The sequence below is a fragment of the Plecotus auritus genome (assembly GCF_963455305.1).
Source record: "Plecotus auritus genome assembly, chromosome: 4".
NCBI lineage: Eukaryota > Metazoa > Chordata > Mammalia > Chiroptera > Vespertilionidae > Plecotus > Plecotus auritus.
Window position 1 is genome coordinate 55116702 of NC_137775.1, and position 26808 is coordinate 55143509.

At 40.6% G+C, this 26808-nt stretch overlaps 1 protein-coding gene across 3 annotated transcripts in view; it reads left to right on the forward strand.

Annotated features, from left to right (window-relative positions):
• Positions 1-26808, forward strand: part of LOC308246635 (uncharacterized protein) — a 214991-nt gene that overhangs the window by 176966 nt on the left and 11217 nt on the right. For 2 of the 3 annotated variants that reach the window (XR_013960430.1, XM_080665049.1), the window contains exon 4: positions 21088-22924. The exons of the other annotated variant lie outside the window; for it this stretch is intronic. Coding sequence is in view for 1 of the 2 variants with exons in the window: in XM_080665049.1 (XP_080521175.1) it covers positions 21088-21240 (153 nt within the window). In the remaining variant the exon portion in view is untranslated. Of the gene's footprint in view, positions 1-21087; positions 22925-26808 lie in introns of those variants that run through there. 3 annotated transcript variants of the gene reach the window in all.

The window sequence follows — 26808 nt, forward strand, 5'->3', positions numbered from 1 at the left end:
ACTCTAATTATCTCAAGTGATTTGAGATAATTTAATAACACTGCATTCTTTCTGATATTTAACGTAAATCATTTCTAAGCAAGCAAGCTTCCCGGCCTCCTAAAGCAGTGGTTGGCAAACTCATTAGTCAACAGAGCCAAATATCAACAGTACAACGATTGAAATTTCTTTTGAGAGCCACATTTTTTAAACTTAAACTTCTTCTAACGCCACTTCTTCAAAATAGACTCGCCCAGGCCGTGGTATTTTGTGGAAGAGCCACACTCAAGGGGCCAAAGAGCCGCATGTGGCTTGCGAGCCGCAGTTTGCCGACTACTATCCTAAAGTAAAGGAGTCAAGAACTCTTGGACTTGGACAACAGTGTGGGGTTTGGGAGGTGGAGGGGGTAGAGGTGGAAGAGGGTATAGTGGGGATAAATGGTGATGGGAAAAAAATAAGGGGGGGGGAGGAGTAGGGAGATGAATTATTTGTGCTTGTGAAAGCTGCTCTACTGGCAGCCTCTGTTGCTGAGGAGGTATATAAACAGCTCCACTCCACTTCCCACCCGACGCCTGAGGCTCGCCCTGGAGGGAAGTACTCTTGAAAGAAAAACAACCACTGTGACCACCCTTAGCTGAGGCTGGGCCAGAGGCTCGCCACCTTACTCGCCCTCAAAACTAGGGTCCCTTTTCTTCTCACGCCTTTGACCCAGAACCGGAAATGTTCACCTGCAGGATGGCATTCACAATCGCAGACACATTTCATGTTCTCGCTGTGGAGCAACTTTTGTGTGTATGGGCTGGAAAAGAGGGAAAGTGTGTTACTTTTTTTTTTTTTATCTAACAACTTGTAACTGTGTCAACACATAAGACAGTCTGTCAAAGCTTTCTGCTGGTGTTGCTGCTGTGAATTAATTTTGAGCGTCACTTGTAAGCAGTAAACACTTTTGCAGTGTGAACAACTCTCTGTGCAGTAGGAGTTGTCGACAGCTTGCCGCCCCCCACGTAAGGCGGAACCAAAGAGAAGATGCCTTCTCCCTGACAAGTCAAGTCGGCTAGGTTTGAGGAGCCGAAATCTGCCACCATGCCCATGGTGTAATCTTGTCTTTTCTCTGGACCACTAGTCCTAGATTTTCAGTCATACTGGAGGCTACAGCCATCAACAGTTGGATTGAGATTCTGCCTACACCACCAGGCATTTGGCCACTTCTTACTATTTTAGAATTGGATCTAGAATTTATGGTCCACATTATTTTTGTCCTTAAATTGTTAAAGAAAATATCACCATTAAGAGCAAGACACAAAGACACACAACACATGTGCCAAACACTCTGACTTGGGAGACATACTTCCCAGATTTTTACACTCATTACTCATGTTCAGTATTCAATTGAATGTTATCCACATGGTTAAAACATGGTTATCACTTCACTCTGGTTGATATATATATATATATAATGATGTATTTGTATATACATAATATCATAATAATAAAAGGCCAAGAGGCATCACGACCAAAACAACCAAACGACTGGTCACCATAAGGTGCATGGAGCACCTCTCGGGCCCTAAGGCTCCCATCGCAGCAAGGCTGACGGCTGGCGGGCAGGCGGGGTGGCAGGTGGGTGGGCGTGGTGAGGCAGGCGTGCGCCAGTGGGCAGGGCCGCGAGATTTCATGCGCTGGGCCTCTAGTCTATATATAATTCATTTTCACTCTTTTGTTTCTTTTTGTTTAAAGGTCTCCATTCTTTCTCTTCTTTGCATCTCTAATCCAAATAGTAAAGTCTACACCTCTCCTACTGTGGCAGACCCAAGGCCTCCCCTCCCTGCTGCTCTGATCTGACAGGAGCACAGAGGAGTATCTCGTGACACTGTAACAGTGAGCTTCCTGGACTCTGACCCACATTTTCGAGATGTGTTCCAGCATTCCTTACCCCTTAAAAACCTGGAAGAACCTATTGTGCATAAATCCCCCTTCTAGCAGCTACTGAAATCTCTTTGAGCCTGGTAAGGTTCATGCGGTCCATGTGTTTACATAGGTAGGACCTGCTGTAAAAGGTCAGACATCTTTTTATCCTCAAGTTCCTTTCTTCAGGCTTTATAATGAAGCCCCCTTGTTCTAGTATCCTGAAACGTGTTGAAAAAGACATTGTTTAGCCTGTTCGCATCCTGCAGATTGCATAGTGGAGTCAGGAGACTCCCTCTCCTCGTCTCCTCCTCCATTCCTCTGCAGCCCTCCCCCTCAACACCTGGCACACTGCTCTTGCCATATGTGGGAACGCTCAGTAAGTGAAGGTGACTGATTCATCTCCATTCACAAAGGAAGCCGTAGCCAGCAGAGGGTGGCAGGGTGGATGAGGTGGGGTTTCACTGATTTGGAGTCATCTTTAGGTTGAGAGAGATGCCGGGTTCCCTGTGAGAAGACCCCTGCCACTTGTGAGGTAGAAAGGGTCCGTGCGCCATGTGTGAGGTGTGGAGCCCGTGGAGTCTGTGACGTGCGTAAAGGCTGCACACGTCCTGTGGAATGAGGATGGTCTGCCTGTGCTGCTGCAGTCCAGCCGGTGCACATCTGACCCCCATGGTTTCCTGTTGATTCTGAGCGGGGAACCAGTTTTACACCCAGTGAAATAGACACAGCTGTCACTGAAAAGTGAACGTTTGAGGCACACAAGGGTTCTTTGTTAGAGGCACACATGTGATTTCTCCTGCCTGCCTAGGAGAAAGGTGCGCTCTCCCATTCCCAACCATAAGAGAGATGCTAGATAGGAATCCGTGTTTTGCCAGCCTTCCAAGAGTTAACTAATGATGTTTTTAAAATGGGAATCATCACGAAATGTATGTAACATAAAAGGCAAATGCAAAATACTTAAATGACAGGTGGCATCATTTGAAAAGGATGTGGGGGCTCATCCTGGATCTGTGATCATACACAGCTGCATTAATTTGCCTAATCACGGGATTGCTGTAAACAGTGTCTATAAATAAACACACAAACTAATCTTTTGATTATCCTTTTTATGGCACATTTTCTTCTCCCTTTCTCCTTTTTTACTTCCTCATATCTTCTCATTGTGATTAAACCGTATTTCTAAACTCTGTAATTCCACAGATTCTTCTGTGTTATTTTAAATAACCAAAATTGCTCTGGACAGTTCACAAAGGGAGAAATACAGATGACCAATTCATGTATGAAAAGATATTCAGCTTTTTTATAGTTTTAGAAAAAAAAATGCAAGAAAAATATCAATGAACTGTCATGTTTAAGAATCAGATAGGCAAAGGTTAAAATTATTGGGAAAACTCCCATGTTGGCGAGGGTGTGAGGAAGCCAGCCTTGGTAAGAAGAGTCCCTGATCTTGCATGCTGGCACAAGGTTATGCGAGGGCACCCTGGCATTACCTACCAAAATGATAAGTGTGCATATCATTTGACTTATCACATGCACTCCTGGGGATTTACCTGAAAATAAGAATGGCAAAACAGAAAGATGTATCTTCAAGGATATTCGTATGTCAGTATCATTTGCAATAGTGGAAGAAAATGGGAAAATAGAAATCATCAAAAGAGGTCTGATTAAGTAAGTTCTGGTACATAAAAGAATACCATGTATCCCTTAAGGAAGATCTTATAGGTCTATATTTATTGCTAATAAAAGATGTTTACAACAGCTTGATGTGTGGAAAAGCAAGTTACAGAATAAGGGAAATAGTATGTTTTTGGTTATATTTAGCCAATGCCTCTCACGTGCTTATCTGAAAGTGCTGAGGAGGACTGGGGAGGGACCTGAGATTCCGCACTGTTCACAGGGTCCCGGGATTGCCAGTGCTGCTGGCCTGGGACCACACTTTGAGTCACAAGGTTCACATACACCTGTACATCTATGTGCGAGTACATATGCCCGGAAAAAATCCGTGGGAGGTTCCACAAGATGATGAATCTGGGTGATTTTTACTTTCATCTCTGTGCTTGCTCCTCTGTATTGTTTAATACTTCATACTACACCTACATTTGCTTTGCATAAATGATAGAACTGGTTTTTAAATAATAATGCCTTTTTTTAAAAAAAGAAGTCAACTTTAGATTTACTTCTCGAACATTTAAGGGAGGAACAGACCACCTAGGCCAGGTCAGTCATTTTTAAGGGGAATGGCTCATCAGAATCACATGAGAAACTTTTGAAAAAACACAGATGCTCAAGCCTGACCCCCAGAAATTCAGATTTAGCCATCCTTAAGTGGAAAATTCAGGATTTTTTTAAAGTTCCCCAGGTGCAAATCAATAAATGTGATACATCACATAAACAAATTGAGAGATAAAAATCACATAGTCATATCAATTGATGCAGAAAAAGCATTTGACAAAATCCAACACCCTTTCTTGATAAAAACTCTCAACAAGGTGGGAATAGAAGGATCATACCTCAACATAATAAAAGCCATATATGATAAACCCACAGCTAACATCATACTCAATGGGCAAAAACTAAAACCATTTCCCCTAAGAACAGGAACAAGACAGGGATACCCACTCTCACCACTCCTGTTTGACATAGTACTGGAAGTATTAGCCACTGCAATTAGACAAGAAGAAGAAATAAAAGGCATCCAAATTGGAAAAGAAGAAGTAAAGCTGTCCTTATTTGCAGATGACATGATATTGTACATAAAAAACCCGAAAGACTCCATCAAAAAACTAACAGACTTAATAAATGAATTCGGCAATGTAGCAGGATACAAAATTAACACCAAGAAATCTATGGCATTTCTATACACCAACAATGAACTTACAGAAAGAGAGACTAAAAAAGCAATCCCATTTTCCATCGCACCAAAAAAATTAAAATACTTAGGAATAAACCTAACCAAGGAGGTAAAAGACCTATATGCGGAAAACTACAGGACACTGAAAAAAGAGATAGAGGAAGATGTAAACAGATGGAAGAACATACCATGTTCATGGATTGGTAGAATCAACATCATTAAAATGTCCATACTACCCAAAGCAATCTATAGATTCAATGCACTCCCCATTAAAATACCAACGGCGTATTTCACAGACCTAGAAAGAACTCTCCAAAAATTCATCTGGAATAAAAAAAGACCCCGAATAGCCACAGCAATCCTCAGAAAGAAGAATAAAGTAGGAGGGATCTCAATACCAGATTTCAAGCTGTATTACAAAGCCACTGTCCTCAAAACAGCCTGGTACTGGCACAAGAACAGACATATAGATCAATGGAACAGAATAGAGAATCCAGATATCGACCCAAACCAATATGCGCATTTAATATTTGACAAAGGAGGCATGAGCATACAATGGAGTCAAGACAGTCTCTTTAATAAATGGTGTTGGGAAAATTGGACAGATACATGCAAAAAAATGAAACTAGATCACCAACTTACACCATACACAAAAATAAACTCAAAATGGGTACAGGACTTAAATATAAGACGGGAAACCATAAAAATACTAGAGGAATCCACAGGCAGCAAAATCTCAGACATATGCCAAAAGAACTTTTTCAGTGATACTGCCCCTAGGGCAATGGAAGCCAAACAGAAAATAAACAAATGGGACTACATCAAAATAAAAAGCTTTTGCACAGCAAAAGAAACCATCAACAAAACAACAAGAAACCCCACTGCATGGGAGAACATATTTGCAAATGGTATCACTGATAAAGGTTTAATTTCCAACATCTACAGGCAGCTTATACAACTTAATAAAAGGAAGATAAAGGATCCAATAAAAAAATGGGCAAGGGACCTAAATAGAATCTTTTCGAAAGAAGACAGAAGGAAGGCCAAGAGACACATGAAAACATGCTCAAAGTCACTAATTATCCGAGAGATGCAAATCAAAACAACAATGCGATACCATCTCACACCTGTCAGAATGGCTATCATCAACAAATCAACAAACGACAAGTGTTGGCGAGGATGCGGAGAAAAAGGAACCCTCGTGCACTGCTGGTGGGAATGCAGACTGGTGCAGCCACTGTGGAGAACAGTATGGAGTTTCCTCAAAAAACTGAAAATGGAACTCCCATTTGACCCAGTAATCCCACTCCTAGGAATATATCCTAAGAAACCAGAAACACCAATCAGAAAGGATATATGCACCCCTATGTTCATAGCAGCACAATTTACAATAGCTAAGATTTGGAAACAGCCTAGGTGCCCATCAGCAGATGACTGGATCAGAAAACTATGGTACATCTACACAATGGAATACTATGCTGCCGTAAAAAAGAAGGAATTACTACCATTTGTAGGCACTTGGATGGAATTAGAGAACATTATGCTAAGTGAAATAAGCCAGTCAGTGAAAGAAAAATACCACATGATCCCACTCATTTGGGGATAATGGAAAACATTATAAACTGATGAACAAAAAGATAGTTACAGAGGCAGTAAAGCATCAAACAGACTGTCAAATTACAGGGGTAAGGTTAGGGAGAGGTGGGGGAAATAAGAGATCAACTGAAGGACTTATATGCATGTATATAAGAGTAACCAACGGATGCAAAACATTGGGGGGTGAGGGCATGTATGGGAGTGGGGTGGGGGTGGGGGGCAATGGTAAGATATGTACACATATAATACCTTAATAAAAATTTGAAAAGAAAAAAATAAATAAATAAATAAAGTTCCCCAGGTGTTCTGACACAGACTAGGTTTGGCCACTGACCCGGCCTCCAGATTCTTATACATCAAATTTTGGGGCCCAGCATGCATTTAGAGGAGGTTTCCGCCCTCTTTCCTGCTTCCTCCCCCTTCAGGAGCATTGTACTTCGGGGCTGGGAGTTGGTATTGGTATTCATACGTAAGACTTCTATTTCCAGTAGATGTTCCTTGACGTTTCCCCACCAGCCTCTCCTAGCTTTCTGTGTTCCTGTCCTAGGGCTGCTACTGTAACAGATTACCACAGATGGGGTGGCTTGAAGCAACAGGAATGTGTTCTCTCACGGTCTAAAATCAAGGTTCTCACTTTTCTCCTAAGGCTTTGGGGAAGATCCTCCCTCGCCTCTTCTAGCTTCTGGGCAGGCTCCAGTTCCACGGTGTGTGTGGCTGCACCTCCAACCTCTGCCTCTACTTCACATGGCTTCCCCTTCGTGTCTTCCCTCGACCCCCACAAGGAGACCTGCCATTAGGTTCAGGGCGCACCCAATTAATCCAGGATGATTTTATCTCAAGAACCTCCATTTATTATATCTGCAAAGACCCTTTTTCCAAATAAGGTCACATTCACACATTTTGAGAATGAGGATTTAGACATATCTTCTTGTGGGACCACAGTGCAGCACCCTGCGTACACCATCTAAGCAATTCAGCAACAGTTTTGAAGTGAAGCAAAACGTTCTGGATTTGCCATTCTATTTTTCTCTGAAGATGAGCTTTTGGTTTTATTTCCCTTTTTTTAGGAGTTGTTCCATGAAAAAAAAAAAAAATTGAACGGTTGCTGTGGGCAGTCTGAATGTCTACTCTAGCAAGGCAGCTGCCCTGTACAGGGAACCCAAATTCTGTCCCAGTTTTGTCCCTTCTTGTCCAGCAGTCCCCCAGTCATCAGAGAGTCTGATGACCAGTCACACCCATCTCTCGCTGACCACATTTATACTTCCCGCCTGAGCCCTGATGGATGTACAATCTAACATGCATCCTTTGTCCAGGCTCTCCTGGGATGTGGAAATTAGAGACAGGTTTACTGAGGAATAGAACTAATGCCTCAGTAGACGTTTTAGAGAATGATCACCCCGTTCTCTAAGCACAGTTAGGCCGTGCTTAACTGAGCTTTGAGCGGATTCAGGGCCGGTTTTCCCCACCCTGGCCCACAGGGAGAAAGAGAAAAAGTAAAGGTTAAAACGAGTCTTGCCAGGTATCCCATCTTACTGCTCTCAAGCAGTCCTTTCCTGTAAACCTCTCGGTATGTTCTGGTAAGGGAGGGCAGCCTGTGTTTTATACTGCGACAGGCAAACATTTGTCTTTTTAGGTGTTTTACTGACTTGACTCTGGTTCAGTACATGGGACCGGTTTCTCACAGGGGTATTTTCATTTGAGGAGGAGGTTTCTCAAAAGTGTTTTGCCAGTGTCTGGTCATGCACGACCCCTGGGCATCCCCAGCCAGATGCTGTGAGTCACAGTCCCTACGGCCCAGGCAGAGATGAGCTTCACCTGGACTTGTGTCGTTTCCCAAAATGTACAGGAGGACCAGATTAGTAAAAGGAAACCTCGTTCACACACGGTAGGGTTCTGCTGCCCAGAATCAACCTTGACCCTGGAAATGTCCAGCTTTTGTTACTTGGGAGGTTCAACTTAATTGAACCCCAATTAATCCAATCTTACAAATAGCGCCATCTTACAAATAATAGCAAGTCTTATCACTATTTCTCAGAAATAGGGTTGCAAAACGCAAAATTACAGTGTAAGCAACACATGAGCAAAAATATTTGACCTTTTCTTCCTTTAAATATACAAAGGCTTGCTCCAGGATGCCTAAAACTTACATTAAAATATTTTTAATTAAATGAGCAATGAATGACTATTGGGGAAAATTAGACAATAAAAAATTAAAAATCAGAAAAACAAAGAGAAGAAACTTCGTATTCCTAGAGATTCCTGCGATTCGTGGCTGGTTGTACAGTCCTCTTAGCTAACCTGAATGGGCCACATGTTTTCTGGTTAGTTAAAAAAAATCAGTTAAAGGATGAATAATTCTTTTTTAAAAAGATACTGCATAGCCTACATAACATACTGACTTAAGGCTGCAGTTGAGTTATTCGCCAGTCTTTCTATGTGAGCTCAAGGCCTTCTCCTAGGTTTGGGTCTGCTGATTGGAAGTTCTGTGTCATTTTTTATGCACATTTATTGCATGACTTTTGTGTTCAGTCTCTTAAAATTGAAAGAATTTTTAAAGGCACTTGCAACACACTCTGAGTGCAAGATCATTTTATATTCTTATTATTTCCCAGTCTTTCACAATTATCTTATTCCTGTCTAATTCAATAGCAGATTTCCTTCAGCAACTTGCTCCTTTCATGTCCTTTATGTCACTAATTTTTCAGAAAAATAACTTTATTTTCACATTTGTATGTCATTGGCCAACATACTATTTAATTAAACTATGTCATTACAGTGACAAGTACAGCTGGCATTAATAGTGTAAGCATGCGGTTCCCCGGGGTACCAGAGAGCAGCCTCCAGCATTCACTGACCAGTGTCCTCAGTATATTTTATAGTCTTATAGTTATGCAGATATTTGGCTCCTTCTGAAGGGCCAATAAACACATCAATGTATTGTGTAATACATTGTGTAATAGGCAAGCTTTGCTCTGAAAATCTTGAACATAAGAGAATTAGTATTCCTAATTGTTTATTCTGATAAGAGACTGCCTTGGTTTTTTTCTTGTGATTTCAAATTTGTGTAACATATAGAATGCTCCCAGTTTGGTCCTTGAGGTAGAGAAAGCAGGTGTTTCTGTTCTTATTCTATGGATAAAGAAACGGGCCCAAGGACAGTTCGCTCCACGAGAGTCGTGACCAGCATGGACTTTCTATTGTGATATTTGGTTTCAATTCCTTGTCCTGTTTTTGGTGTCCCCCCCCCCATTTTTAGGGTGCTAGTAGGGCCTTATTGCATAAGCTCTATTAGGGGCATGTCTGTTTTGTTTGTTGATATCCCCAATACCTGGAATAGGGAATGAATGAATGAGTGAATGAATGAATGAGGAAGACAGGTCATCCAGCTTTTAAGAAAAGGTAGTTAGAGCCGGCTCTTCTGACTCTTCATTGTGTATCTTTCCATTAAATCAGAATCTCTGAGTGCTTTGCTGGCTTTTCTGAGTCCTTAATGTTCCTGAGACCTGAGAAAGACCCATTTATCTAGTCACAGACAAACTGTGACAAGTAATATAAAGCAAGATGACCAACTCCCTGATTCTTACATTGTTTCAATGGTAGGCAGATCACATATGTTTTCACACACACATCTGGGGAGTTTTTCACTTGGGCATAATGTCCAAGTTAGTACTTTTCTTTTCAAGGTGAATGAATACTGTATTTTAAGAAGTTGTTTTTGCCAATAACTAAATATTTGTTTTATTTAAAACATTTTTACCCACTAAGACTCTTCAGTAAATGTTAATTATATCTTTCTAGCAACTTTGACAGTATTGGGTAATATCAAATTGTGAATATTTTCAATAAATAATTACTATTCCAGATGCTGGAATATTATATAATTTTAGAAGGTTGTTTCTGCAGCTGCTTATCTCGGCTCTATATTCAAATCTCAGCCTTTTTAGTTTAAAGTGATGGCTCAGTAAACCTACATCACAAATCAAGTGGAAGGTTGAACTATCATTATACATGTCTCTATAATGTGTACCATATTTTAAATAATGTATTTTGGACATTATATCAGTGTTTAACCTGATTTTTGGCATCTGTGAATTATTATTATGTCCTTCATTAAGTCTTCATATTTTAGTTATTGATTGAAACTAACATGATTAACTGAAGGCAGAATGGGCTGGGTTCCCAGGAGACGTTGGAGGGATCATGACTTAATCACCATCATTAAATGTAGCTACATGTGCATGACAGGTACAAAATCAAACAGTCCTTACACCACGGAGACAAAAGTTCCCAAATGTCATTTTTCTCATGGACGCTCGCAAGTGTCACATAAACCCTTACATGTAAATAAAGTTTTTACATTTTGTATTATAATATGTCACATGTTTATACAAAGGGGAATAAAACATAAAATATGATATTTAATTTCAGTAAAATATTCTGAAGATTTGCTGTGTACTTGGGACTGGACTCAAATTTCACTTTATATTGTATTATCTCTTTCAATCCTCACAAAGAAAACGCTGTCTGGTAAGTACTATTATCCATTTTATAATACTGGGTACAGAGGACTTAAGTAACTTTGTCTGGATACCTTACAGGCAGGCAGACCCTGGATCCAAATCCAGGTCTGGTTAGGTCCCAGAGCCCACACCCTTAGTGACTCTGCTGTGTATGCTGCTACCTGTTTGAATACCTGCAAAGAACAATGATCCTTCACTCATTCCACTTTAACTTTAGATACTTACAGTGACCCTGTTGGCTTAATGTTGTCAGTTTTCCTTAAGAGTGCATATTGGTCTTTTTGTGACTAAGGCTTTTCCACTCATCAAATGTATATCTGGCTTAATAAAAAAAAATGAACATTAACAGGATAATTATAGTTCATGTGTACTGATCAATGTTATGACAGTATATACAACAGGTAATTACAGACACAATGGAATTCTTTATCACAATTCTTATCAGCTATTGGGGCTGGATCTTTCAAAGGAATAAACTCCCCCAGTGGGATTAGTGATATACTTGGATGCAATAACAGGGGCTCTCAGAAAGCTGTTTTAATCACTGGAGAGTAATTTTTCCTAATTTGCAATCCAGTTGCTTGAAAGAGTTATGTACTCATGGAATATCATTGTCCTCTCATCTGGTCTGCATTATCCACAGAGCACGAAAAACTAGTCAATGGCAAGAGAAGGCAGATGTGTGAAGCCCCTTTCCTATTCCCTTAGCATAAATAATACATGGTTCTCCTTCAGGTGTCTTGGGTAGCGTTGCACTCCTGGAAGATGTCCACAGGAGATGGCTTTGTGTTAAAGCTTTTAGCTTAAATTTTAATTGCTCTAAGGCACCGATTTTCAACCTTTTTCATCTCATGGCACATATAAACTAATTACTAAAATTCTGCAGCACACCAAAAGATAGAGTTTTGCCGATCTGACAAAAAATAGATATAATTTTGTTTCATTCACACCAGATGGATATTGTTGTGTTGGCTGCTGTCATTTTTTATTTGACTATCTAAGGGAAAAGAGGTCAGTGCCCCTGACTAGCTAATCAGGTATTGCATGTTTTAAAAATTCTTGTGCCACACCAGTGTGCCATGGCACACCATTTGAAAATCGATGCTGTAAGGAACTTTACCTTGTCTGTTAGACTTAACTATCCTTAAACATGCTGTACAATAAATGAAACTATAGTGAATCATAAAAGAAAACTGTTATAGTTAGTAATAAACACAACAGAGTAATAACTGTAGATGCTTGTAAACATGAGGTAACGTAGAAGAAAGTGAAGGTGAAAAGACTTTAAAAGAAAAGAGCCTAAACTTAGGTAAGGTAAAGAACACTTGTTTATTCTTGATTGGTATGTAAAGCAAAATAATGGAGAGATGTATGTTGATCCAAAATATAACTAAAGACTAGAAAGCTGAAAATAAAGTTCAAGAATTAGGAAGAATTAAAGATATTAAAGAAAAGAGAAAAATCAAAGCTAACCACATACACATACTCTAGAATTATTTCTTTCGTCTTTGATGGGATTCACGTTTTCATTAATTTGTTCGTTAATTCCATAATTATTATTGAGCACGTATTGTGTCTTAGGTGACATGCTAGGTGCTAAGGCACAGTGATGGACAGCTGAGCATAGTTCTTGCCCTCAGGGAGCTTATAATTGAGTGGAGGAGACATAAATGAGTAAGCTGCACCAGTATGACAAAGGCTGTTATTGCAGAAGGATAGCACGCTGTAAGATTGCCTAGAAGTAAACCTAACCCAGACAGGGAGGTTCAGAAAATGTTCCCAGAGAAAGTGCTTCCTAATTTTACAGCTGAAGGATGACCAGGTGGAGGGGAAAGAAGAGAGAATGAATGCGTGAATCCTGAGGTACCAATGCCTGGTGCTTTAAAGAAAACTGAGCTTTAGGGCAGCTTGGACCTAGGTCAGAGTAGAAGCAGCAGCCAAAGAGGAGGCTGGAGAAGGATCAGCACCCCAAAATCATGAACAGCCTTGGAAGCTGTGTTCCAGCTCCATCCTAAAATCAGTAGGAAGCTGGGAAGTGATATGATCAGGTTTCCGTGCTGAAGGGTCACCTGCATTGTAGAGGATGGCCTGGAGAAGACAAGGACTGGTGAGAGACAATGAAAGCTGGGACCCTTGTTTCATCTGCAGAAATGGAGTCAGAGTGACAAACCTTCCTGGAGTGATGATGTCATCAATGACTTGTTTGAGAAGTCATCTATGTAGCATGCTATTTTTCTTATCTTATATGTTTGTATGTTATGTTGCAATACACAGAGGGCTTTTCTACATAGTATCATACCATCCATTGTTACCCAGGCATGCTTGCCTCAACTCAGCAGATATTAGTCTGCTGTATTCCAAGGGCTAGAGGGTAGTAATAGAGCATAGCACAAGAAACACAATTCCTGTCCTGGTGGAATTCACAGTCCGCTTCAGGAATGTAGACTATAAGCCAGGAATCATGTTAATACACAAGATGATTTCAAAGAGAGAGAGAGATGAGTGCTATAAAGGTAATAAAATGGAGCTATGTGATCAGGGAGAGGGTGATTATGGGGAGGTATGCATAGGAAGGTCAGATAATGACTGACATGGCAGCTAAGACCTGCATGAAGAGAAGGACCTTACCATGCCAAGACCTGGGAAAGAGCCTTCCAAACCAAGGCATAATAAAATGCAAAAGCACCCAAGCCAGACAGGACTTGGATCGAAAAATGGCCCGCAGGATAAACGAGGAGAAGGGGCCTGGCAGGATTCTATTCTAAGAGCAGGGTGAAGTCTTAAAGGTTTCAAGCAAGAGGGTGATGGTAGGAAGGGTGGTACTAAGAATCCTGTTTAACCGTGCTGTATTTGAGATGCATGTTGGACATACAGTTCAGATGCTGAGTGGGTCATTGGATATGGATATCGGGATAGAGGTCAAGGCAAGATAGAATAAATTTGGGAGCCCTCAGCATAGAGGTAGCAAAAGCCATAGGCCTGGGAATGAGTGTTGTTAGAGAAGACAAAAAGTCCAAGGTTGGATCCCTGAAATATGCAACCATTTAGAGGGGGAGCCAGCCAAGGAAATGGGGAAGGAGTCACAGGTGACATGAGAAAGGAAGGCAAGAAGCTAGGACAGTGTGGTGCCACTGAACCCATGGGAAGAGGCTGTTTCATAGAGGTGCGCAACTGAGTGAAATGATGCCGAGAAGTCATGTACGATGAAGAGCATGGAACTGGGAAGATGGAATCATTGGTGACCTTGATAAAAGCACTCTCTCTGAAATAACACAAAACTAACTTACACCAGCTTAAGAAGAGAATGGGAAAATAGCGGCAGCAAGTCTAGACAACTCCTCTGAGGGTCCTAGAGAACTTATGGAACCAAGAAGGGGCTTTGAGATGAGTGTTTTAAAAATGCTTGTGTGCCAATGGTCCAGGAGAGAGAGAAATTGCTGTCATGGGGAGAGTGACGATAAACGCAGGAACAAATCCCTTAAATGAGGGAGAAGGGATGGGCCCAGAGCTCAGGACTAGCGATTGATTCCTGGTAGGAGGAGGCAGGGCATACGGGAAGCCCAAGAATGGGGCAGACCATCCACATGTCCTCACTAAAAAGGCTGGCAGTAGAAAACAGCCAAAAAATGGGAGAAATTTCTTTTGAGGGCTCTGAGACAAGAAAGATGGAGGTTCTACATTTGTTATTTAGGGTTTGTATTTTTTTTCACTTGTTTGGGTTTGGGGAGTTCTTCCCCACTCTTTCTGGGGAGATGGCAGCCATTCGCCACTGCCCCGGCCATCGGTTCTCTTCCTCCGGCTGCAGGAAGGAGACAGCCCACCTGACAAGCAGCCTGTGTATTGGATAGGCCTTCTCTCTCTGACCTGTTAGCCGGGCTGCCTCCCAAAAGCCCGGGGTGGGGAGGTGGAGGGAATTTCACAGAGTGCTCTGTAATTGCTTTGGTTATGCACTTTCAGTAATAAGCCATGGACATGTAGCCCAGTTGTCCACTCATCTCTGACTGGACCCTTCTTGACCTCTCCTTGTTATGTTGATTAGGAAAGGAAACAACTCTGGAGTTGAAAATCTCCTTTCTCGGTTTGAGACTGGAGGGATCAGCAGCTGGAGCCCATAAGCATAGTCAGGGCTCTGTTTCATCCCAAGCAAATGCTGTTCTTCTTCCCAGGATGATATTTTAAATATTATTGTTGCTGATGGGAATGATTGCCAGTCATTGCCTTCAGTATCTCAGGTTAGTGATACATGACTTAATTCTGTGTCATCTCAAGACATCCCCAAGGTGAGGGGGTGGTTTCACAAAAAAAAGGAAGTGAACTGTGTCTGGTTTCATTATGAGGCTGGGACTTGTATCAGTCTTCATACCCCAGGGACAGGACACTGCGCAGAGCAGAATTCCTGAAATCTGTTTCATCATTAAACATCCTCTTGTCTTAGATAGTTCTCAGTAGAAGAAATAAGTAAATATGGTAAATATTTATTCCGAGTTTCCTCTCGGAATTGACCAAGCAGGATTCAGCTCAGAACACATTCTGAGTCAATTCTCAAAGGTATTGTTTACTAAGTTAGTTTTCACCCTAACTACCCACTGCTTTGTAAGCCTGGTACAATTTCATGATTTAAAAATCTCTTGAGCACAGTTCTCTTTGGTGTGTTCCTTTGCCTCTGAGTGGATAAACCAATAAAGAGGGGGGGGGGGGGAAATGGTGTTGTAGACATTGAATAATAGGAATAAATGTCAAGGTACAGTTAGTTGTACACACACACACACACACACACACACACACACACACACACACACAAATAAGCTTCTCAAATAGAGAATATGGGGAATAAAAGGCAATAGCAATGTGTGAAATGTCTTTGTAGGCTTTAATTCCCACAGGCTCAATCCTAGTCAGTGATGTAAGGGAGCTACCCAAAACATTAATGAAATTGTGATTTCCATTGCAGGACTAAGAAGGCTATAGATTATTCCGTCTGTTCCTCACTGTTAAAATTAGGCTATATTTGGGATCACATTTTGATGGACATATTGGTAAATGTACTGTTGGCTATTGTGTGATATTAGGTTTAAGTGGTTACTTTTAAGTTTAGAGCTTTTTTTCAAAGGACAATGGCTCAAGACAGTGATGGTATGAGAGCTTGAAACCATATCCCAAGTGACATTTGAAGGAACTGGAACCAACTACTTAGAGAAAAGACTTGGGGTGAAATGAGATGGAGCCATGATTGCTCCCTAGCACCGTGGTCAGCAAACTGCGGCTCGCGAGCCACATATGGCTCTTTGGTCCCTTGAGTGTGGCTCTTCCACAAAATACCACAGCCTGGGTGAGTCTATTTTGAAGAAGTGGCGTTAGAAGAAGTTTAAGTTTAAAAAATTTGGCTCTCAAAAGAAATTTCAATCATTGTACTGTTGATATTTGGCTCTGTTGACTAATGAATTTGCCGACCACTGCCCTAGCACATGTGTAGGTGTTGTCCATGCTCTGGGCACCCTGGAGGGCAGACCAGTGTTTCTAGGCTACAAGGAGGCAGGTTTGCCCCAGAGAGAACTCTCTAATGATATCTGCAATGATAATGTGCATGTAATTCTCCAAAATGGACTTGGCTGCTCAGGAGATAGTACCTTTCTTCTCATTGGAGGTGTTTAATCAGAATCAACCACTTTGTGGTCAAACCTTTGATGATGGGTTGTACTGGCCAACCCTGAAAATGCTTTTCACCCTACTGTGGTACTTATTGGTGTTTATTTCAAGAAGAGTGTAGGTTTACTTTTCATTAACCATCTATGTGATTAAAATAATGAGCAATTGATGCCAAATTAAAGAAGTAGCCACGTCTCCCAGAGCTACTGCTGGCACCTGAGGTTAATTTTATTGAATAAATATCTCCTAAATACTCCAGTGTTTATGAAACTTTGGCTTCAGAATATGAAAAGGTCTTCTTATCTCAAGAAAGAAAAGGGAAATGTATTGACTACAGACCAAAGCCAATGAGCTTTGGCCCTGTTTTCCTCTTTCTCTTTGCTTTAGTAGGGAGCCTTGGAGAGAACAGGAAGCCCATAGTTGATGCAAGAAGTTAGTTAACTCAAAAAAAAATGTTGGTGCAATCTTAGGGTATAATGTGGAGTGAATCTTAATTACTTTGAAACTTAGAGCCCCAAATTTTGCAATCTAAAAATAAGAACTTTTAAAGCAGATTGTGATGACTAACGCCAGGAAACTTGCCCCATCCTTCACTTTTCTTCTTGTTCAGTTGGTAACAGTAGACTTGCCACCCCCATCAATAGATAAAAGGACTGAAAAACAGGAAGCAACATCAAATAGTTCTAAATTACTTTGGGAAACTCCTGAAAGTGGGTGTAACATGTGTGGGCCTTTAAAAATGAATCATATTTATGCATTTGATGTATAGGTACTTAATTATTTCTTACAGTTCAGCCTAACGTTCACTGGCATTTTTCTTTTCCTGGCTACATTTGTTCCTTCCTTGATGTGTGTTACTGCCTTTGGTTTGGTTCCCACTAGTACCAAACCAGCTGCTGAAATGTGTTACAAAGTACTAGTATGTATAGGGGAAAGAACCCACAAGAGATAAAAAAATTCGATGATTGAAAAAAATTAAAATTTGGTTAGTTAACCCATAGCCAGACCCTGATGTATTTGGCTACAGAGCAGCTAGATGGGGAAAAAAAATGTGACTAACATGTTTCAGAATAGTCTCCGCAAAACAACAGTGAAGGAAACCTTTGTTGTATATTCTGAAAGCCCCTTGCAACCACCTCCACTTCCTCATCCAGAGGGTCAGTGTCTATGACACTCGCAAGTGCCCACCTACAGTATGCAGGCTGCACAGCCCTGAGCTAGATGTCCCCGGAAAGGCCTGGCCCCACCTTTTGTGCAGATAGGGCAAGAGTACAATTGAAGCTCATGTGCATATGTATAAATATTAAAATTAAAAGAATCAAGCTAAGAAATGGGTTGTATGACATATATTCTGTCTAGGCCTCCTTCTACCTTCACACAATGACCTTCAGAGGGCCAGCTTTTTCACAGGCTCTTTGGAGTTCTGAGCTGGGATGTGGTGTATAGGGAGAGCCATTGAACACCTTGACCCTTCTTTCCTGCCCCTTCTCCTCTCATTCCCCTGCTCTGTTCCACACTACAGGGGCCTGGAGGCATGCATATGGACACTCCAGTGCACACACCCAAGGGACATCCACATCTCCTTCAACAGCTAACCCTTGGCTGTTTGGTCATCCCTCCTGGGGTGTAGCCCATCAAAAGGAGGAAGGGCCTAGGGAAATGTTCTTCATTGACCCTGGAAGCTCAAGCTCACCTGGGTGGGAAATTCTTTAGTATTGAAGGGGGAAAGCGGAAGTTCAAGGCGGGGGTGGAGGGGAGGGCGGGTGGACAGATGTTCCTTAGCCTGGCCGATGGGGCTGTACTGCCTGTGGGAAATTCTGTGGAATCCGTTGTACCTCCTGTTCCCTCCTGATGCCAGTTACTTCCCTCCACACAGTGATGGCTCTGAGAGCCAGAGCCAGGCAGTGCACCCTCCACGAGGAGCATGGTGCTTCTGGGCATGGCAGGGGCAGGTGCAGGCTCCGTCCTGAGGTTTCAGTAGAGCATTTTGCCTGATTGTGCCTGAGGTCTTCCTGTTCGTTCAGCCTCTCCTTCCAGCTTTGTTCCTGTTCCCTTCAGTATGCCCCCTCCTTTCCATACACCCCTAGATCTCTAACTCGGGGCCCAGATTTAAGGATTGCTCATTTTTAGACTCCGTCACTCAGCCCTTCCTTTTGTCCTCTCCTGCGTAAGTGACCTTACTAAAATTGCAGAGAATTGTAACACTTTGGGGAGCGGGGGAGGGGGGAACCACTGAACCCTCCATAGCTGAAGATTGTAAAGCAAAAGGCCTGTGGGGTGTGTGGTACCCTTTTTGCCACGCTCTTAATCACTGACCAAGCCACTTAATCTCTCTATACCTCATTGTCCCCATGGTCAAGAATGGAAAATAATGACTGCCTATTTCTAACTGCTTCAAATGGATGTCTTCAGGACAAATTTCTACGTATATATATGCAGGGCCATCAAGCTAGCCCATCAAGTCCCCTTCCAGGAGAACTTCATTTAACTCTCCAGTAGCTTTTTTCTATGACAAGAACTATGATTCAGCTTTCCCTAAGTTGACAGAAAAGCGTGAAATGTGTTTCTAACAGATGTTCCCCCATGATCCCCCAAATGTAAACATGTTTGCAAGACGATAGTGAGACAACCTGTTTACACAAGGAAGTACTTAAAAAAAGCAAACAAGAAAGCATCACCCAGAGCAGCCACTGTGATCAAAGTGCCGTCAATTATTAGGGTGTAAAGGGAACTGATGACTCAACTTAGCACCACCGCGGTCTCCAGATTTCAGTTTCGTAACAGAGTTTCTTTTCAGGAATATTCTTCATTTACACACAAATCCGATTTTCTTTCTAAAATGTTTCTCGATTTTTGTCAAACCGAAATACCAGGATCCCTTCAAAAGATGACTCCGATACCCAGGTTATGCTCAGAGGAGCGTCCTGCCGAAATGCTCTGCCATGGGGAACTGAGGGGTTTACTCCCAGATCTTGGTGCCCTAGAGGAGGGACAAGGTCTTCCACGTAGCAGCTCCTGGCTCTCTGCTGCTGCACCTCCCCAGTCAGTCAGACGCAGCACAGAAACTCTCAGGCTGCACGGTGGTAGAAAATAACTTTCTGAATCAATCAAAGTGTGATATTTTGATACTTTCACATGCCTGGGTATTCTGGGCAAATGCGTGCTTAAGTCAGTGACTCATGGATCAAGATGCAAAGTAGGTCTCTGCATGCTGGCTGGCTGGAAATCAGTTTTTAAAACTGAAGCAAAATATAATCCAGTAAAATATATGTATCGTTTGTGTCACGTGTGGCCATTTTGGTGAAAATAACCACCACTCTTCCTCAAAGTAGTGTACACTGGGTGTCTGTCCTGATGTGATGAGAAAAGTTGTACATAAGGAGAAGTATCTACGTGAAAACCCATGAGAAGTCCCTGCTGATACGGGAGGTTCAAAACTCCTTTAGGATGTGGTTTCCCATAGAAGCAAAACTTTGAGAATGGTGATGCCAGACCCTGTGACATCCTTACCTAATGATTCCCACTTAAATAGATCTCAGGCGGTAGGCTGAGATCCTGGCCTGGTTTTATAACACTACTTCAGTAACGCCAGGTAGCCTGGGTCTCAGGAACTCTCTCTGAGTCATCGTATGGGTTGTCAGGTTATGACCCAGGAGCAGGATCATCACCCAGTACCAAGAGGGGGAGTGTGGGCTCTTAGTATTGGCAGTGCTATTTAATTGCTCCATTTATCTTCTAGGATCTACCTGTGCTTTAGAATACTTAAAGATACTTAAACTCCAATCCACAAAACACACACACACACACACACACACACACACACACACACACACACACACACAACTGTTAGAATTAGCAAGCAAGTTCGGTGAGGTTGCAGGATAAAAGGTCAATGTATAAAAATCAATTTTATTTCATATACAAGTAACGAAAGACTGGAAATTAAGGAAACAACCCTATTACAGCAGTATCAAAAAGAATGAATTTCTTGGGAATACATTTAACCAAAAAAGTACAAGATTTATACACTGAAAGCTACAGAACACTATGGGAAGAAATTAAGGAGACCTAAATAAATGGAAAGACATCTAATAGATTAGAAGATAATATTGTTGAATGTTAATACCACCTAACTGATCAACATATGGTACATATTCAACACAATCCCCCAAATCCCAGCTAGCTTTTTTGCAGAAATTGACAGGCTAATTTTAAAATTCATATGGAAATTCAAACGTCTCCAAATAGCTAAATTAAACTGGAAAAAGAACAAAGTTGGAGAACCTTCTGATTTTAAAATGTACTACAAAGTTTTGAAGTCAAGATAGTGTTGTCATAGGATAGGCAATGAATAGAATTTGAGAATCTAGAAATAAACATTTGTAATCAGTTTTCAACAAGGGTGCCAGAACGATTTGATGGGGAAAGAATGGTCTTTTCAACAAATGATGCTGGAATAACTGAATATTCACATACAAAAGAATGAAATCAGACCCCTACCTTACACTATATACAAAAATTTACTCGCCCAGCTTGTCTCTATTTTTGTGTCTGGTCTCATTTTTTCTTTAATTTCTTAATCCCCAGCTCCTCCGCTCAGGAACCTGTCGTTTTTTCGTGCGGGTCGCGGAAAACAGAGAAACAGCCCCCTACATTTTGGCGCCCGAACAGCGACCGAGTAAGGAGGCAAGAGAAGAAAGCGAGGGGATCACTCCTGGAGGTGCACACATGACAGATTGAGGAGAGAAAGAACTACATAACCAGACACCCAGAGAAGAGAGACCATGGGGAGACAAAGAGGCAGCCCGCATATGAAAGAAAAGCAGGCATCACCAGAAAAGGAAGTAAACGAAATGGAGGCAAGCAACCTTCCAGAAAAAGAATTCAGAGAAATGGTCATAAGGTGGCTGAAAAGAATGGAAGACAAATTCGACAATATGAGCAAGAACCAAGAGGAAATGAAGAAGAACCAAGAAGAAATGAAAAATGACATCGCTGCTGTAAAGAACTCAATAGAAAGCATCAAGAGTAGACTAGAAGAAGCAGAGGACCGCATCAGTGAGCTAGAAGACAAGATGGAAAAAAATACCCAAGAAAAGCAACTTCTAGAAAAAAAAATTAAAAGGCAAGAGGAGAGTCTAAGGGAACTTTGGGACAACACGAAACAAAACAACATCCGCATAATAGGGGTTCCAGAAGGAAAGGAAGCTGAGCAAGGAATAGAAAACCTCTTTGAAGAAATAATGACAGAAAATTTCCCAGATATAGGGAAGAAAAAACACACACAAATCCAAGAAGCTCACAGAGTCCCAAGCAAAATGAACCCCAAAAGACCGACGCCAAGGCACATTATAATTAAATTGGCAAACAACAACGACAAAGTAAGAATCTTAAAAGCAGCAAGAGAGAGACAGAAAGTTACATACAAAGGAACCCCCATCAGACTAGCAACTGATTTCTCAACAGAAACTCATCAAGCCAGAAGGGAATGGAATGAAATATACAAAGTCATGCAAAGGAAGGGGCTGAATCCAAGAATACTGTACCCAGCAAGGCTGTCAATCAAAATTGAAGGTGAAATCAGGAGCTTCACAGACAAAAAAGGACTAAGGGAATTTATTACCACCAAACCAGCAATGCAAGAAATGCTAAAGGGTCTGCTGTAAAAAAAAGAGAAATAGGAAGTGAAGAAGTAACACAGGGGTAAAGAATAGGAATGGCGACAAATAAGTACCTATCAATAATAACTTTAAATGTAAATGGATTAAATGCCCCAATCAAAAGACATAGGGTAACGGATTGGATAAGAAAACACGACCCATATATCTGCTGTCTACAAGAAACCCACCTCAGAAAAAAAGACGCACACAGACTGAGGGTGAAGGGATGGAAAAAGGTTTTCCAGGCAAATGGAACTGAAAAAAAAGCTGGGGTAGCAATACTTATTTCTGACAAATTAGATCTCAAACTGAAGGACATAACAAGAGATAAGGAAGGCCATTTCATAATACTAAAGGGAGCAATCCAACAAGAAGAAATAACTCTGGTAAACATATATGCACCCAATACAGGAGCACCCAAATACATAAAAAAACTCCTGGAGGATATCAAGGGAGAGATTGACAGCAATACAATCATAGTAGGAGACTTTAATACCCCACTATCACCATTGGACAAATCCTCTAAACAAAACATCAGCAAAGAAACATCAATCCTAAATGACTCACTAGACCAGATGGGATTAATTGACATCTTCAGAACATTTCACCCCAAAGCCACAGAATATACATTCTTCTCAAGTGCACATGGGTCATTTTCAAAGATAGACCATATGTTGGGACACAGGCAAAGTCTCTTCAAATTCAAGAAGATAGAAATCATATCAAGCATCTTCTCAGACCACAGTGGCATAAAACTGGAAATCAACTACAATAAAAACAACCCAAAGAAATCAAACACATGGAGACTAAACAGCATGCTATTAAACCATGACTGGGTTACCAGAGAGATCAAAGAAGAAATAAAAAACATCATGACAACAAATGACAATGAAAACACTACAATCCAAAATCTATGGGACACAACGAAAGCAGTCTTGAGAGGGAAGTTCATAGCTCTACAAGCCTACTGCAAAAAACAAGAAACAGGGGTAATAAATTACCTAACCCAACAACTCAAAGAGTTAGAAAAAGAGCAACAAGAAAAGCCCAGTGTAAGCAGAAGGAAGGAAATAATAAAGATCAGAGCACAGATAAACGACATAGAGACCAAAGAAACAATTCAAAAGATCAACAAGACCAAGAGCTGGTTCTTTGAAAGGATAAACAAGATTGATGAACCTCTAGCCAGGCTCACCAAGAAGCAAAGAGAGAGGACCCAAATAAACAAGATCAGAAATGAAAGAGGTGAAATAACAACAGATCCCGCTGAAATACAAAGGATTGTTAAAAAATACTACGAACAACTCTATTCCAACAAACTGGACAACCTGGAGGAAATGGACATATTCCTAGAAAAATATAACCTTCCAAAACTCAATCAGGAAGAATCTAAACAGCTCAACATGCCAGTAACTATGGAAGAAATTGAAGCAGTCATCAAAGAGCTTCCGGCAAACAAAAGCCCGGGGCCAGACGGCTTCACAGGAGAGTTCTACCAAACATTCAAGGAAGAACTAAAACCTATCCTCCTCAGACTATTCCAAAAAATTCAAGAGGAAGGAACACTTCCAAGCTCCTTCTATGAAGCCAGCATCACCCTAATACCAAAACCAGATAAAGACAACACAATGAAGGAGAATTACAGGCCAATATCCCTCATGAATGTAGATGCCAAAATCCTCAATAAAATTCTAGCAAATAGGATCCAGCAGTACATCAGAAAGATCATACACCATGACCAAGTAGGATTTATCCCAGGAATGCAAGGATGGTTCAATATCCGCAAATCAATAAATGTGATACATCACATAAACAAATTGAGAGATAAAAATCACATAGTCATATCAATTGATGCAGAAAAAGCATTTGACAAAATCCAACACCCTTTCTTGATAAAAACACTCAACAAGGTGGGAATAGAAGGATCATACCTCAACATAATAAAAGCTATATATGATAAACCCACAGCTAACATCATACTCAATGGGCAAAAACTAAAACCATTTCCCCTAAGAACAGGAACAAGACAGGGATGCCCACTCTCACCACTCCTGTTTGACATAGTACTGGAAGTATTAGCCACTGCAATTAGACAAGAAGAAGAAATAAAAGGCATCCAAATTGGAAAAGAAGAAGTAAAGCTGTCCTTATTTGCAGATGACATGATATTGTACATAAAAAACCCGAAAGACTCCATAAAAAAACTAACAGACTTAATAAATGAATTCGGCAATGTAGCAGGATACAAAATTAATGCCAAGAAATCTATGGCATTTCTATACACCAACAATGAACTTACAGAAAGAGAGACTAAAAAAGCAATCCCATTTTCCATTGCACCAAAAAAATTAAGATACTTAGGAATAAACCTAACCAAGGAGGTAAAAGACCTATATGCGGAAAACTACAGGACCCTGAAAAAAGAGATAGAGGAAGATGTAAACAGATGGAAGAACATACCATGTTCATGGATTGGTAGAATCAACATCATTAAAATGTCCATACTACCCAAAGCAATCTATAGATTCAATGCACTCCCCATTAAAATACCAACGGCGTATTTCACAGACCTAGAAAGAACTCTCCAAAAATTCATCTGGAATAAAAAAAGACCCCGAATAGCCACAGCAATCCTGAGAAAGAAGAATAAAGTAGGAGGGATCTCAATACCAGATTTCAAGCTGTATTACAAAGCCACTGTCCTCAAAACAGCCTGGTACTGGCACAAGAACAGACATATAGATCAATGGAACAGAATAGAGAATCCAGATATCGACCCAAACCAATATGCGCATTTAATATTTGACAAAGGAGGCATGAGCATACAATGGAGTCAAGACAGTCTCTTTAATAAATGGTGTTGGGAAAATTGGACAGATACATGCAAAAAAATGAAACTAGATCACCAACTTACACCATACACAAAAATAAACTCAAAATGGGTACAGGACTTAAATATAAGACGGGAAACCATAAAAATACTAGAGGAATCCACAGGCAGCAAAATCTCAGACATATGCCAAAAGAACTTTTTCAGTGATACTGCCCCTAGGGCAATGGAAGCCAAACAGAAAATAAACAAATGGGACTACATCAAAATAAAAAGCTTTTGCACAGCAAAAGAAACCATCAACAAAACAACAAGAAACCCCACTGTATGGGAGAACATATTTGCAAATGGTATCACTGATAAAGGTTTAATTTCCAACATCTACAGGCAGCTTATACAACTTAATAAAAGGAAGATAAAGGATCCAATAAAAAAATGGGCAACGGACCTAAATAGAATCTTTTCGAAAGAAGACAGAAGGAAGGCCAAGAGACACATGAAAACATGCTCAAAGTCACTAATTATCCGAGAGATGCAAATCAAAACAACAATGCGATACCATCTCACACCTGTCAGAATGGCTATCATCAACAAATCAACAAACGACAAGTGTTGGCGAGGATGCGGAGAAAAAGGAACCCTCGTGCACTGCTGGTGGGAATGCAGACTGGTGCAGCCACTGTGGAGAACAGTATGGAGTTTCCTCAAAAAACTGAAAATGGAACTCCCATTTGACCCAGTAATCCCACTCCTAGGAATATATCCTAAGAAACCAGAAACACCAATCAGAAAGGATATATGCACCCCTATGTTCATAGCAGCACAATTTACAATAGCTAAGATTTGGAAACAGCCTAGGTGCCCATCAGCAGATGACTGGATCAGAAAACTATGGTACATCTACACAATGGAATACTATGCTGCCGTAAAAAAGAAGGAATTACTACCATTTGTAGGCACTTGGATGGAATTAGAGAACATTATGCTAAGTGAAATAAGCCAGTCAATGAAAGAAAAATACCACATGATCCCACTCATTTGGGGATAATGAAAAACATTATAAACTGATGAACAAAAAAATAGTTACAGAGGCAGTAAAGCATCAAACAGACTGTCAAATTACAGTGGTAAGGTTAGGGAGAGGTGGGGGAAATAAGAGATCAACTGAAGGACTTATATGCATGTATATAAGAGTAAGCAACGGATACAAAACATTGGGGGGTGAGGGCATGTATGGGAGTGGGGTGGGGGTGGGGGGCAATGGTAAGATATGTACACATATAATACCTTAATAAAAATTTGAAAAAAAAAAAAAAAAAAAAAAAAAAAAAAAAAAAAATAAAAAATGAAAGGTTAATAATAATAATAAATAAAATAATAAAAAATAAAAAAAAAAAAAAAAAAAAAAAAAAAAAAAAAAAAAAAAAATTTACTCAAAATGGGTCATAAAACTAAATGTAAGAGTTAGAACTATAAAACCCTTAAAAGAAACATAGGAATACATTTTTGTAACCTTAAATTAAGCATTGGTTTCTTAGCTATGACACTTAACAGCACAAGACACAGAATAAAAAATAGAACTTCATAAAATTAAAAACTTCTATCTTTCAAAGGAAATCATTAAAAAAATGAAAAAGGTGACCCACAGAATGGGAGAGGATATTTGCAAATCCTACATCTGATTCAGGATTTATGTGCAGAATGTGTAAAGAATTCTTACAAAAGATAAATACACCAATTAAATAGTAGGCAAATGAATAAAATAGGTATTTCTCAAAAAAAAACCATACAAGTAGCTAGCTAATAAGTGCATGAAAA